Source organism: Epargyreus clarus, unplaced genomic scaffold, assembly GCF_041222505.1.
Source record: "Epargyreus clarus isolate Ecla_fem2 unplaced genomic scaffold, WU_Ecla_fem_2.2 ptg000014l, whole genome shotgun sequence".
Lineage (NCBI taxonomy): Eukaryota > Metazoa > Arthropoda > Insecta > Lepidoptera > Hesperiidae > Epargyreus > Epargyreus clarus.
Window position 1 is genome coordinate 4346853 of NW_027332222.1, and position 14612 is coordinate 4361464.

The 14612-nt window shown below is 33.6% G+C and overlaps 1 protein-coding gene across 2 annotated transcripts in view; it reads right to left on the bottom strand.

Moving 5' to 3' along the window:
* LOC140747230 (uncharacterized) overlaps nucleotides 1-14612 on the bottom strand; it is a 78938-nt gene that overhangs the window by 4918 nt on the left and 59408 nt on the right. For both annotated transcript variants that reach the window (XM_073079533.1, XM_073079532.1), the window contains 3 exons: nucleotides 1762-1886; nucleotides 1066-1371; nucleotides 158-347 (listed from right to left, as the gene is read on the bottom strand). In XM_073079533.1, the coding sequence (XP_072935634.1) occupies nucleotides 158-347; nucleotides 1066-1371; nucleotides 1762-1886 (621 nt within the window). The remainder of the gene's footprint in view (nucleotides 1-157; nucleotides 348-1065; nucleotides 1372-1761; nucleotides 1887-14612) is intronic.

The following is a 14612-nucleotide window of genomic DNA, read 5'->3' on the forward strand; positions in this document are numbered from 1 at the left end:
TGAAATTAGTGAAAGACACTAAAACACACAATAGGACGTTATTATGAATGGGAAAAAACAAACAAACAAGGACTGAAACGTATTATTTAGAAGCCATAATACATATCTTCATAACATACTTTCAGACAATTATTTGTAACAATGGATGGTAACTCACTTGATCTGGACCACTTCGACCATTATTTCATTGTTTCCGTTATCAATAGTGCTCCGGTCGAACAATGCGCGTTTCAACGCGTGGCTGAAGCTAGACGTGAACTCTTTGTATTCTTCACTTTCGGGGTCCTCGAGCGCTGATACAAAGTCCTTGTTGTCAATTCTCAATTCTCCCTCCACGGTCTTTGGCACTGGAAATAAAAATCTCGTTAATCGTCATATGAATAAATGTTGCCATGTTGTGTCTTATACCTACTATATTTTATGCAGTCCACCTGATGGTAAGTGGCTACTGCCGCCCATGGACATCTGTAATCAACCTCAGATAGGATTAGACATTCCTACCTGAAGTCGGCCACAGATGCGCCGATCCTCGGAAAAGTATGTATCTCTTACCACACCCTTCAAACTAGAACACAGCAGCGTTTAACAATGCTGTTATGAGGCAGAAATAGGTGTGGTAGCGGTGTCGCCAGAGTCGAACCACAACAGGTTCTGCCTCCTTTAAATTATTGGTGTCATGGATACAAGGATTGAGACTTAAGAGATATTTTACGATATTTTATTTAAATTCGTCCTCTAGATGTCTTAATTGTTCCACACTAGATCCGAGGTAGCCCTTCCATGGCGCAGGCAAGGTGATCATAATTCCGTCTATCGTAATGATATTCAATCATATATACACTAAAATACTTTGAAAATATTAGTTTCTTGAATGAATAATAGTATTTTATTTGATTTAAATAATCCAAGTGTTTCGATGCAAAAGATGAGGGAATTAAGATACAAAATAGAAATTTACTTTTTCTAACCGTCAATTAACCTTAGTAAAATTATCTGTAAATCTAGAAAACATGTGGATTTTTGTCATTGCATTGAATAGAAATAGTAATAAGGGTATCTTCTTACCATACATAGACATATCGCTGGACTCCTCTGACAAAACTGAGTGATCGTGTTCATCGTTTTGTGTTTCGGGTACACTTTGCGTGGTCGGCGACGGAGTGTGGTCGTTATCATGGTCGTGGTCGTGATGATCATGATCATGGTCGTGATGATCATGATCGTGGTCGTGATGGTTATGGTCGTGGCCGTGGTGGTCGTGATCGTGGTCGTGGCTGTGAACTTGTCCGATGCCGCCGAGAGCTCTCGCTGAACTGACTGATGAGTTGTACGGTTCCAAGGGTGTTGGCGAATTGGTGAACAGTATTCCAGCTGTAATTAACATTAAACACTACTTAAGTGACCTGAAGTGCAGAATTATCGAAATATTGGTAATTAATAAACTATACAATCAAACTACAGAATCTGCTTCTGACGGAGAGAGAAATACTATGATTAATCAATAGTTATTATCTCTCCGTCAGAAGTAGTTTTAGTAGTTTTAAAACTAGTAGTAAAACTAATAAATTTCAATCTAAAAAATAAATTAAAATGTATACATAAATTAAAAAAAATGCTGTTGTTTTTTGACTTATCATTGCAGTAATTTATCAAAGTTTGAAAATAACTACACTAATTATAGCAGATTGGTGTTATACGCTAGATGCCTCTCAAAAGGTTGCAGTAAATGTAAATGAAACAGTATATTAATACAGTACTTACTGGCTGCAAGGACAATGAGTGCAACGATAGCCGCTACCACCAGCCCCAGGAGCGTCCAGCACAGGGGTCGCTTGCATCCGCCCTTCTCACCGCGCTTGTCTGCCGTTACATACAATTTCTCGCCTCTGGAACAAAAATACATACTTAATCAGTTGCTATACTTGCTATACTTTGATCGTAGGTAGAATTTGGGTTTGTTCCTGAAAATGGCAAGTGCCGCACACATCTGTAATCAACCACAGTTCTGGTGTTATCCAAAGAGGCAGTACGTCCGAGAGTATTAGGCAAAATTGGCGATGATAGAGACACTGCAATAATACTAAATATACCAGGGATCCATAGTTAATTATTGCTATGATAACTTTAGAAAACTGGAAAATGTTATTCTTAAACTACGTTCATTTAAGAATGAATTCTTGTGTAGATATGCGACGTTACAAAATTCTTTCTCATGCCTTCTGTATTATTATTATTTAATAAGAGAATAGAATAAAGTTCAATTTATGATAAAAAAATAATAATTGAAGTACAGTAATGTTATTTAATTTAATAACTGCACATATTTTAGAGAAAAATACTTATTTTATTAGACCATCGATAGTAAGTAGTACCATAATGGTAACATGTGCACGTATGTAGGTAAAGGTTAGGTGTTACCTACGAAGAAACGAAAAATGTTTACACAGTCGATGAATGGTAATTTTTTGTTCTTAATAAAACAAATACTTTTCATTTAAACTTCATAAACAGTTTATTAAAATTATAACCAGCGTAAATTCCTACTCATCTTCTTCTACTCTTCTCCCTCCTGAATCTTGTTACTTAAATCGTAAATTATTCGTAATCGTATTTTTTTAATTTATTCCTTTATTATGTCTATTTAAAATAAAAATATATAATAGAATCTATCGGGTTTACGTACATTTCCATATCAACCTCGTTGTCTATAGTGGTAACTTCATTAGGATTTGGTAGAAGATGCCGGTTTTCAGGTCGAATCTGACTCATTATTACACTCCACTTTGATAAGTAATATTTTAGGCTATTAAAAAAACACTAAAAACACATCTGTCTCTTCTTAGCTTACAAAAATTACTACGACATCAACTATTGTACAAAATCAAGCAAATTTAAAAACGCACATCGTTGTACTGAGTGTCGTGTTATGGTATTGTTCGATGTTCCATATGTTTCAAGTAACAAGTTTTTATGAACATATACGCCTATAGTGATAAAGTTTTATTACAATGGAATAAAATACGATTTCCATTAAATAATTTTGTGGTTATAGCTACCTAAAGTTGGTTGAAATAGCCGAGTATGACATTCAATGCACCTAAGCTAACAAACGATGCATATTTTGAATGTGTTGAAGGTCGTAAAACGAGTATTGTTATAAAACGTTTGCATTTTATGGAGATACCTAAGAAATTCTTGCCTATATTTAGGTGCTCCAAAAAGAAAATAATCAAAGTTATGTTGTTATATTTTTGCTTTTTGTCATAGGGTCAATATTAGGTTCGTAAAAGGATCTTTTTTTTTAATCATTTCGGAAAACAAGGAGTTAAGCTCGGTTTTAGGATTTTTTTAACTAACATAATATTTAACCATCACAAGTGGCAATGGGCAGGCCACAAGTTTGGGGTGTAGCCAGGGCCAGATTTAAAGGTCTAGAGGCCTTAGGCCAACAAAGGAGTGGAGGCCCCCTGGCCCCAAATTATTTTCCGAATAAAATGAACAATTTATTTAGTTGAGTTTTTCAATAAATATTTTATTGTGAAACGCAGGTAGATTCTTCTAGTATTCATGTTTGTACAAAATACCTACTGTAGATACAGGTAAAGCAGCGAAAAAAAATATCAAAGGGAAAGATATTTTTTTTTACTAATGTTTACTAGTCGGAATTAAAAAAAAAATCCGATGTCTCTATTGTGGGGGCCTCTCTTTTGTGGAGGCCCGGGGCTGCCGCCCCGGTTGCCCTCCCTTAAATCCGGCCCTGGGTGTAGCCTTTACCATGTCCAGTTATATTGAGTTGTCTGTATGTTAGATCTATCTAGTTAGTGTAAGTGGCCTCGGCCATTCTAATTAGATCAATAAAATAAATAAAAATAAATAAGTAAGTAATTATACATGTTGACTCATGTTGACTTCTTTTCTGAGGAATGGAAGACAATCTAATCAGAATGCCTGCACTACAGTGAAACGAATGCGTGATGAATGAATGGTATAATAAACTGACGTATAAATATTTTTTTTTCGATAGGTTTCATTAGGACTGGACTTGGAATTTGGTTTAATAGGTTTAATTTGGATATTTACTGTACACTACTTATCGATTTTTCTATTCTATGGTACTGTACTTACCCTTTCTTTCTTTGTTTTTTGTTTTCTCATGGACATTGTTTTAATTATTATTATCTTGGTTTTGAATTTCACGATCTATTTTTATTATTTTAATGTATTTATGTTAACTATTCAAATTGTAATTTTTATCAATCATTGTTAATCAATATTAAAAAAAAATCCATGTCATGTCCTGCCATGATTTCCATAAAGGGTATAAAAACGATAACATGCTGATCACATATTAATTAACATGAAGTTGAAAACATTTTTCATTTTTCTGTCGTGTCTAGAACTTTATTAGCTCTTGTACATTTATTTTCTATTTCCGTGCGAAAATAACTTAATTTTGAACATGACAATCGCACAATCAAAATCCTTTCTATTAAGTCATCATTAATGTTATTATTGTTGACTTTCAACATTATGCAACTTATTGTTTAGCTGGCTTTGACTTCCTACCTACTTTCTTTGAATACAGTTCACACAATTATAAAGCACGTTTACGTTAAGTTTCAATTACAAAGTTTATTTTTAGTCTTAGTAACATTAATATTTTAGTTCTAAAATCTAGTAACAATTTGGCGAAATTAATTTAGGGGAATTCGTATTCTCAATAAAATAAGGAAATATTGTATTTATGGTACCTATAACGTAGGACGGACTGATTGTCATGAAATTTTAGAGTTGTATGGAAAAGATGATCAGACAATGCGTAAACCAATTTGTCCTGAAATTGAATTCTGTGAGGATTTTGGCAGTTTTAGTATGAGCTTTGAGAGGACAATTATTTGGAAACGAAACTTCAATCTTATTAGAAATAATTAATGATTCCTTTAATCGTAAGTATATTGAAACATAATGCGTAATGTACGCTTTCCTATATTAGGATAGAATGGCATTGACTAATTACTTCCTAGGTATAGGTTGCGACAATATCAGTAAAAGCTTGCAGAAAACCGGTCCTTCGAGTGTTTATAGTAATTGCCAGTATGGTTTATTTGGATAAATAAAGTTAAGTGGTGATATTGATGTCTGCGTATGTAACTACACCTTGGGGTAACGTATTTTATCGGCATATTAATTACATCAACGTAAACCTATTATTGGCGTACTGCTGGGCATTGTTCTCCAAATAAAATAAGGGCTTATCCCATTCGAAACAAGAATGTGGAAGTAAAAATCGGTAGACTTGATATACTTTTGAGATCAGGAAGAATTCTTAGACATTTATTCATTCAATTCAAAGATTCGATTAAAATTTTTCGTAAGGTAAATGGTAATTAATTTGGAATAGGCACAGGAAAAGGTAAGTTTTGATTGAAGTCTTTGATTCCTCGGACCTTCCACTTGGGTGGCCAAGTATCTCTCCTTATTTGTTTACAATTACGTACATATTTATAATAAATAAAATTGTTCCATTCCGATAGTACCTACCAGGTACCAGGATACCATAAACTTAAAGGACAAAAGTGCATACAAGTGTATTAGGCACGGTAAGTAAAGCAAGGTGGTTATTATAAAATCCGAGTGTACTGTAACCAGGAGCGGGCGAGCGGTGGTCGTTGACCCGGGCTTTGTTCCTGTGGAGGGGAGGGGAGAGCCTGCTGCCATAAATGTCGCAATATCAGGACTTCAAAAGTTACACCTTTATTGTTTTCAACTAAAGGTCGAGTTACGGTGAGGATATGTCAATCGTAGTTAGGTTTGTCCTGTATCGATATATTGACCAGTTGACCTCTATAAATTGTACTTTAACCTTACGTTTATAACGTTATTAAATCCAATATTTTTATACCGGCCTGATAATGAGTATGAAATCTTAATAATTCATTGAAAAAAATTACTTGTGTAAAATGATCACTTACCAACTTCTGCCCAACTTGTTCCTAAGTTATGAAGCTTCATAGATTAAGTATGATATTCCGAATCTAGACTTTGGATTCTAGGATTTTAAAGAACACATTTTAACTAGGGGTGTGCGAATAATTCGAACTTACGAATTATTCGTTCCGTTACGAAATATTAATATTCGATTCGAAACTCGAATCGAATAATTTGAAAAATCGAATTATTCGAAAGTTCCCGAATAATTCGAAAAATTTCGAATAATTCGAAAATTTTCGAATAATCCGAAAATTTTTGAATAATTCGAATTTTTTCAGGGTTTCTTATTTTCAATTTTCGAATAAAAATTTAACAGTCAATATATATTTTATTTAAACCATATAGTTACACAAATAGAACAATTAATATAGTTTTTTTTTTTAATAATGAAATAATAAAAATTGAAATTTGGGGATGATCCTATTCTTGTAATGTTAATAAATAACTTATAAAAAAATGGATGGTAAAAAAAAATATTGATTGCCTTTTTTTACGGCAATTCAAAAAATTACCTGAAATTCATGCTTCTAGACTAGAATACCCCCTTAATTCGCGAATTATTCGAAAACTTTCGAATTATTCGAAATTTTTATGAATTATTCGAAATTTTTCGAATTATTCGAATTTTTTCGAATTATTCGAAGATTTTCGAATAATTCGAAAATTCGAATTATTCGATTCGAATTTCGAATCGAATATTGATATTCGATTCGATTCGATTCGAACGATATTCGCACACCCCTAATTTTAACTTTTTTTTTGCAGTGGTTATTTTGCAATTACAATTTACAAGTACCTCCTTGAATTAAATACTTTATTTTTTATCTATACAAAAATAGCTTAGATATTATAAACTATCTGTGGAAAAAGATTAAAATTTTTGTACGTGTATAGCGTGAGAAATAAAACTAGGTTCCTACATTTTTTGAGAACAAAGAACATGATGAGAAGGGTAGTTATAGGAACGATCAATCACAGAACGCATTATTCTTATTTTCGCTTACATCTTTCAATTTTCCCGATATAGATCGAGTAATGAGTAATGAACCTTTCGTTATATTGAGCCGACGTGTAGTCATTTGTCAGACAGTGCTATATGAGTTATTAAAAGGTATAATATATTTTTGTAACTATAGCGAATGAAAGAATATATTTTATGTAATAACTAGCTGACCCGGCAAATATTGTGTTGCCATATAAATAAAAAAAAAATAAGGGTGAACAGCCCTTACCACTTAGGGGTATGAAAAATAGATAGTAGCCGATTCTCAGACCTACTGAATATGCATATAAAATTTGGTGAAAATCGGTTAAGCCGTTTCGGAGGAGTACGGTAACCAGTGGCGGATTTACCAGCAGGATGAGTAGGCTTCAGCCTAGGGCGGCAAATTTGGGGACCGATTTTTTTGCTAATTAGGAAGCTAGTTCGTTTATGCCTTAAACGTGTCATGAACTGGCGTGACGAGCAAAAAAAAAAAAAACGGGAACCGTATCATGAGGGCGCGACGAGCAAATAAAAAAGGGAACCGTGTTACGAGCCAGCGTGACGAGCAAAAAAAAACGGGAACCGTATCATAAGCCGGCGCGACGAGCAAAATAACAACGGGAAACATGTTCTGAGCCGACGTGGCGAGCAAAAAAAAAAAAACAGGAGCGCAAACTACCTAATCCTATAAACTACCTAGTCCAGAAACTACCTAGTCCGGGAAACTACCTAGTCCCTGAACCTGTTCCAGTATATACGCCTCACCTCTAGTAAGACATGACAATTGTAGAAGCAGGGGCGGCAAAAACTAAACAGCCTAGACCTTAATTTTTACACGCTTTTTATTAGCTTCACCTGTATGTTTGTATGTTTGTTTGTATGTTTGTAACCGACTTCTTTGGGCGCGATTTTGACCCACTTAAAACGGCCAGATTTCGTTCAAACTTTGTAGATTTATTTCACAATTATACTATTTACCGTTCCTTAATTGATTCCTAGATTCATTTAGATTTTCTACTTTTTAGTTAATTTTATCATAAAAGCGTGTTTTTTAGTTTTTTGAACTATATTTATTTTTTAATTCGCCACTGACGGTAACTAACATTGTGACACGAGAATTTTAATATTAGATAACTAAGTAAACATCAAGATGCGTATAGGAAAAAAATAAATAATTGTTTAGTTTTGGCGATTTGTAAAAATATTGGCTTTGTAAAGATTTTTCTAAAGTCTTTTTGATTTTTTTAATGATATTGGCCGTTAAAAATACGAAACGTCGATTATTAACTAATCATCTTCATGAATAAACCATAGATCATTTATTTAAACTCGTAGACTTTTTTCATAGCTTATTAAATCTATGGTATGTGAAACGTAAGTGTTAAGGAAATTAGTTATAAAGAATTCCTTTTTTTTCCAATTATAGTACTTAAACATAAAAATCATTAGAAAATAATTCACGTTATTATCATAATGTTTTCTATTCCCTGTTCCTCTTCCAATTCATACCTTTTGTATACGCTCCTTCAAACGTCAAAAGTCCCACTTTATTTAAACAATTGTTAAGAATAAACTAGTTTTATCAGAACAACCTGATACGAGTTCCTACAGTAGAAAGCTTAGCGAAGAGCTGGTACACATGTGTGGAAACACGATACCTGTCCGAGTCACACATCAATAATTAGGTGACCGACCTTCCTACAGTTCCAAGATTTCTACAACATGGCGTCTAGTGGAATATTTAAGAAATTTGTTGAAGTTATCATTGACTTTAGAAATTTAAATGTTTTTAAGCAGTGTCTGTCCGGAAATGACCAGTAGATGTAAAAATATTGGAAAAAGAGTTTCGAAGTAAATACAAAATGTTAAGTAAATGTAAGGGTAAATAAAGTACAAATAATAATATACTTACGTAACCTAAAATAATTTACTTCTCTAGTGTGAAAAGTCATTTGAAAATAAACTAAAAATATTAGAAAAATCCCAACGTTTCTGTACCTATGACAAAACAAAAAGAGTAAATTAGAACTCCTCTTATAAATGTTTTTCTTTAACACACGCTTTAAATTCAAAGTGGAATACAGTAGCATTCAACATTTGTTATAAGGCAGAGACAGATGTGGCGAACCACCTCTTCTTCAGCAATTAACCATGAACGATTTCACTGCCTTTGCAGTAGGTATTGATGTTTAGAAAAACTTCAATAGCGTGATCGATGATGGACACGTGTAGCGTAATTAATTCGAGCTCATTTTGAAATCGCACAGTTTTCGGAAATCACAAACCGGACATCACCAAGTTACTACACTACACTGATAAATAACTTCCGATACATATATCCTCATTTAATTACAATGTCCGCTTCATTAGAAACTTTGTTCACCAAAATTACGGTAAATGAAGCAATTTGAAACAATTAAATCTGTTAATTCATTTGGATTTCGCTTTCATGTATTACATCATAGAGTACTGGGTAAGTACCTATATAGTTTTCATAAATTGATGTTATTGCAATGAGACAATAGTGTGAAATAATTTAGACATATTTAAAATAATATATTTCATTGGTTTATCCATTTAGGATACCTACTGAATAGAAATACCTATTATAACCAAAATTCATAATCAGTTGAAATACTTATGATTTACAAAGAAAAACACTCGTACATTTGACAATCTTGTTTAGTTAAAAATACTCAATATGCATGTTTTTCAGTTAAAGCTACTTTTAACTGGTTAAGAATATTGACATACACAATACACATGTTCTAACACATTTTTTCATCGAGGATTAAAAACCTTAGACTCTGTTTCAGAAATAAGCTTATAGAAACCACAAACAATCAGAGACTAGAAAAGCTGCCCTAGTTCCATAGATTGATTGCAACGATTCATTGAGCAAGTGACATTATGAATGGGAGCTATTACCGCGGTTTGCGTAACAATGGCATAGACACCATGACTGTTATGCTGTTTGAAGCTGCGTAAGTTGTGTAAGTGCGAAGTTATATGTCAAGTATTGATAGTGTAAAAAAGTTTTCGAAGGTATGTGAAGTCTACCAATTCGCACTTGGCCAGCGCAGTGGACAGCCAGCAGTGGGACAGTAGTGGGTAGATGATGATGATGATTGATAGCGACTTTACAAGTCGATTTGGGATTTCAAACAAATATTGTTATGTGTGTTTTCTGATTAGTGTTTTCTTAGTGTTTTCTGATTATTTTGTGGAAGGTTAGTTTTTAGTACCAACTCAGGACTTCAGGAATGTCAATGCATCTGTAATCGGCTTCAGTTCTAAATGGAGTTTGTCACACATGTCTTTCCACGACATTGACCATTTACTATCAGACTGCTTGGTCGTTTATTTCTTCAATAATATGTGTTTATGCTAAAATTGTAGTCCTCAACGAGGAAGTAATTAAACATATTAAAACTTAAAATAATCAAGTGAAACCGGCGATCAGACTTGAAATAAAATATTAATTAATTAAACATAAAATTAACACGCACTCTTAACCATTTGACTTAATCAAGTCTTGTTAGAATCGGACATTTATATCAAGTGAATGTAATAGAACCTCGTCTCGGCATATTAAACTCCATAAAGATTAACAGTGCATACTAATGAGTGGGAGTCGAACCACATGTGCGGTCTGTTTGCTCCCGCCGTCCGACGTGGCAGGAATTGGTGATGAGCTAGTGAAATTATATTGAGCAGTGACAGCTTAGTGGTATAATTGGTATCTGATTGAGTACCCCCGTACTCAAATCCTAGGCTTTCGAAGACCCTTTGTGGTTCGACACCGGCGGCATCACCGCCACATCTATTTCTTCCTAACAACAGCAGTGTTAAGCGCTGTTATGTTCTGGTTTGAAGGATGTGATAAGGGACACATACTTTTCCGAGGCATTCCAGCTAGCCCTCAGGGGTAGCGGTGCATCTGTGGCCGATCTCGGGTCGGAATATTTAATCTGGCAGCATGGGTAGTAGCCATCAGGTGACTGCATACTCGTCTGCTAGTCCTATATAATAAATAAAAAATGTGAGCCGTCACGGGACGCCTGGCAGATGTGAAACATCGACATTATTTTGTAAAAGTAATATGCAGAAAATAACATATTGTGATAGGAACTAAATATGTCATAATGATAAAATAAAATATTACGATTTTTTTCCAGATAACGATGACTATTTATTAAATTCGATTGCGCATGGCGACGCGTCGCCACACCGTACACACTACTGCATATAGACTGTATATATATACCATCGTATAGCGTGGCGACGCATCGCCACGGCATGCGTCGCCGCGTCAGAAATCGGTTTTACGTGCGGCTATAGATGTTTCACATCAAAAAAGGCTTTTGGTCTTTGGTTTTGTTAGTCAGTTTGTAAATTTTTGTATAATTATTATGAACTTTGACTGATTGTATTGTAAATAATTATAGTTCAAAAAACTAAAAAACACGCTTTTATGATAAAATCAACTAAAAAGTAGAAAATAATTTTCAATCTAAGAATCAATTAAGGAACAGTAAATAGTATAATTGTGGAAAAAGTGTGGGGTGCTTTTCGAACCTGATAAATGGAGCACCCCGCAAAAATCGTTAATCCAGAGGATGTTGATAAGGACAATGGTACAAAACTATTAATGTTTAAAATATTGAACTGTCATCGGTCCTTAATAAGTATGCCAAATTTCGAGTTAATCCGACGTTTTGAAGGGGGTTAAAATCATGTTCAAAGATTCCGTTACATACTAACATACATACGTCTGAAGCTAATAAAAGCGTGTTAAAATACATAAATACTATAGAGCCGTTATGGACGGCAGATTTAGACGTATTTATTTGATATAAAGAAACGTACCCAAAACTGTACTGAAAGTGTAAGTTTGTTAATTAAAGTGTGAACTCAATCAAGTTGTTTACCTAACCTTGTATGCGTTACTTAAGGCGTGGATATGCTACATGTTCCAAATGTCTTGGACTGAGTACTTATTATTACTGTGCCCATTATTTTCATCAAAGCGGGACGTGGAGTGTTATAGATACAAGTGAATGAGCTTAAAGTACCAAATGTTTTTAATTGATTGAGAATTATTATTGGGCTTATTATTTTTCATCAAAACGGAACACTTGTGGATTACTGTAGAAAATAATCTACTTGATAATTGAGTGTTTGTGTATGGTTTAACATCGGCTTTTGTTTTGCATTTGTATGAACCTAATTTTAGAATCGCACCTAGATTTCAAGGAATGTAGAGGATTTGATTGATTGTAATTAATAATTAGTTTTTAAGCCCGGACTCAGAACTATGTATTTAATCTATATTTATTAAAATTATTTTTATTATGTAGTAACAGAGAAAACGGCCGTAATTTAGTTAAGGCACTGAGACAACGGCACAGATAGCGTAAATTGGACAGTCCCACCCAGATTGCGACGTATGGCCACTTAAAGTATTATGTACTGTGGGCTAGTTGCATTGTTTTGAATTTCTTTCAAACGAAGCCTTTGTTATTCCCGCGTTGAATATGCAACGGCTTTCTCGAAACAAAACGGGATGGTTTAGTGGCAAGTTATTTGTTGTTTACAACTAGCCACAGAGCGAGCTGTTTAAACTTTCTGCCGGATTTCGGCTGAACAATGCCGGCCGTAACCTGAAACTGCCGAGCATTTAAAGAAAAACGAAAGACATATCAATCATCTTTCGAAACTGACACGCAATTGTAGTTTCTTTACTTATAATTCGTTTCTTACCTAAACGGCCAGTTTGCATGTTTTGGCTGTTTATAATTTCTTTTTTAAAAGTTAGATTTTTTAAAACATAACACATTGATATTGATATTTCAATTATGATAAGGAAAAATACTTACATGCAGCCGAACATACAACTATTGCCTTTTTCGAACTCTATTTTAAATGGGTTACATTTAGCGTTCGATTTGTTTTAAATATTCTTTCATTCGATTTTTATACGCATTACATCTTATAAATTATTAATACAACGTTCACGATCAGTAGTTACTAACATAAAGATATTTTTATGAAGTCGTATACATTCTGTATCTGTAGTTCGTGCATAGACAATAGCAATTCATTTTTAAATCGTGCGCGTCCCGCAGGTGCATCGGCCGTGACTTTACAGATAATGTATTTGCGACTCATGAGGTTCATAGATGGACGTCGTGCCATTTAGGGACTTCCTGTGCATTTCCGGGCAATAACCCTAATAAAAATAACTTATATTTTGAGTACTTGAAAACGTAACGTTATTTTTTTTCACGCAATAATGTTTCTGTTTTATAATAATTATGGCAAATACCTATTTAATATTTTTGATTTGTTTCATGGCACTTTTACCAATTATTATTATTATATGTAGATTTGATATTATTGCTGAAACCTTTACTAATATGTGCCTTTTTTATTATCCACTTATAATTTCAACGTAATATAAATAAGTAAATAATTGAAAGTGGAAACATGGAAATTTGACAAAAAAAATGATTTATCGTCTTCAAATAGTCCATTACCCGTCATTATGTCGTTAAAACTACTCGAATTCTTATCCAATAGCTTTACGTAAATGGGTGGTGTAATTAAGAGCGGATATTTTTAAATTTTTCAGATAATTATAGGTTAGGCGACCTCGGTAAGCACCGCTTACTTGGATGCTTGGACAGTGCTCCAAATTACTTAACCTTCGTTTTTAGTACTGAATTGAATTCAAATAAAGACATTGATTTCATTTCGTGGATTTTTTATTAATTTATTTTAAGAGGTAAATGCTTTTTCTTTGTTCAATATATTTTCCATTTTTTAATATTTTTGTAGTAAAAGTAGTAAAAGTAGCAAACGATCCATTTGCTGTTATTAAAAGGTACTCCAATCCGTGAACTTCCTCCATAGACCCAAATAGAACAGGAATAGATCCCAACTTGGATGTCTTATATGCGTTGCGACCTCTGAGGAGTGGGCATTTAGTTGTGACGTCTCACCTTTAATAATGTAGCACCTCAAAACTAGAGCAACAAAATACTTATTTTTTATTTATCAATGAATCAATAAACCCACACGTGTAAAAAACTATAAAAAAATGGCGCCAGAACGTTATAAAATCGAACGTTACTCATTTCAAATTCACTAGGCGCGTTGCTATTCGCGTGTTCGCGCCAACCGTTGACAAAATTAAATGTCGATTGGACCCGTCATCCCGCCAAGGCCAACTCGTATACGATGTACAAATTAATTTTCTAAATCTGTGATTTCAAAGCAACGACTATTTTCTAAGCTTTGCTTATCTGAAAGGTATTAAAACAAGAATTTTGTTATTATTTAGCGGTTGAACCACCATTGCGGGCTTTCTTTTAAAATGGCTGACTAATTTTTACGGAATTTATAAATGAATCAATTATTACAGATATTTTCTCCCATGAGTATACTTCAACATATTTTACGAATACAAAATACAAATATGTACAAAATATTACTTATTACGAAAATAATAACAAAAGAATTTAAAGGAAGACTTCTTTGTAAAGGAAAGTCAGTATAAATATTGTAGTTATTATAGTAACACTGGTAAGAAAGTTTTTCTAAAACATGTCCAAACGTAGGGAGTATTCAGTAT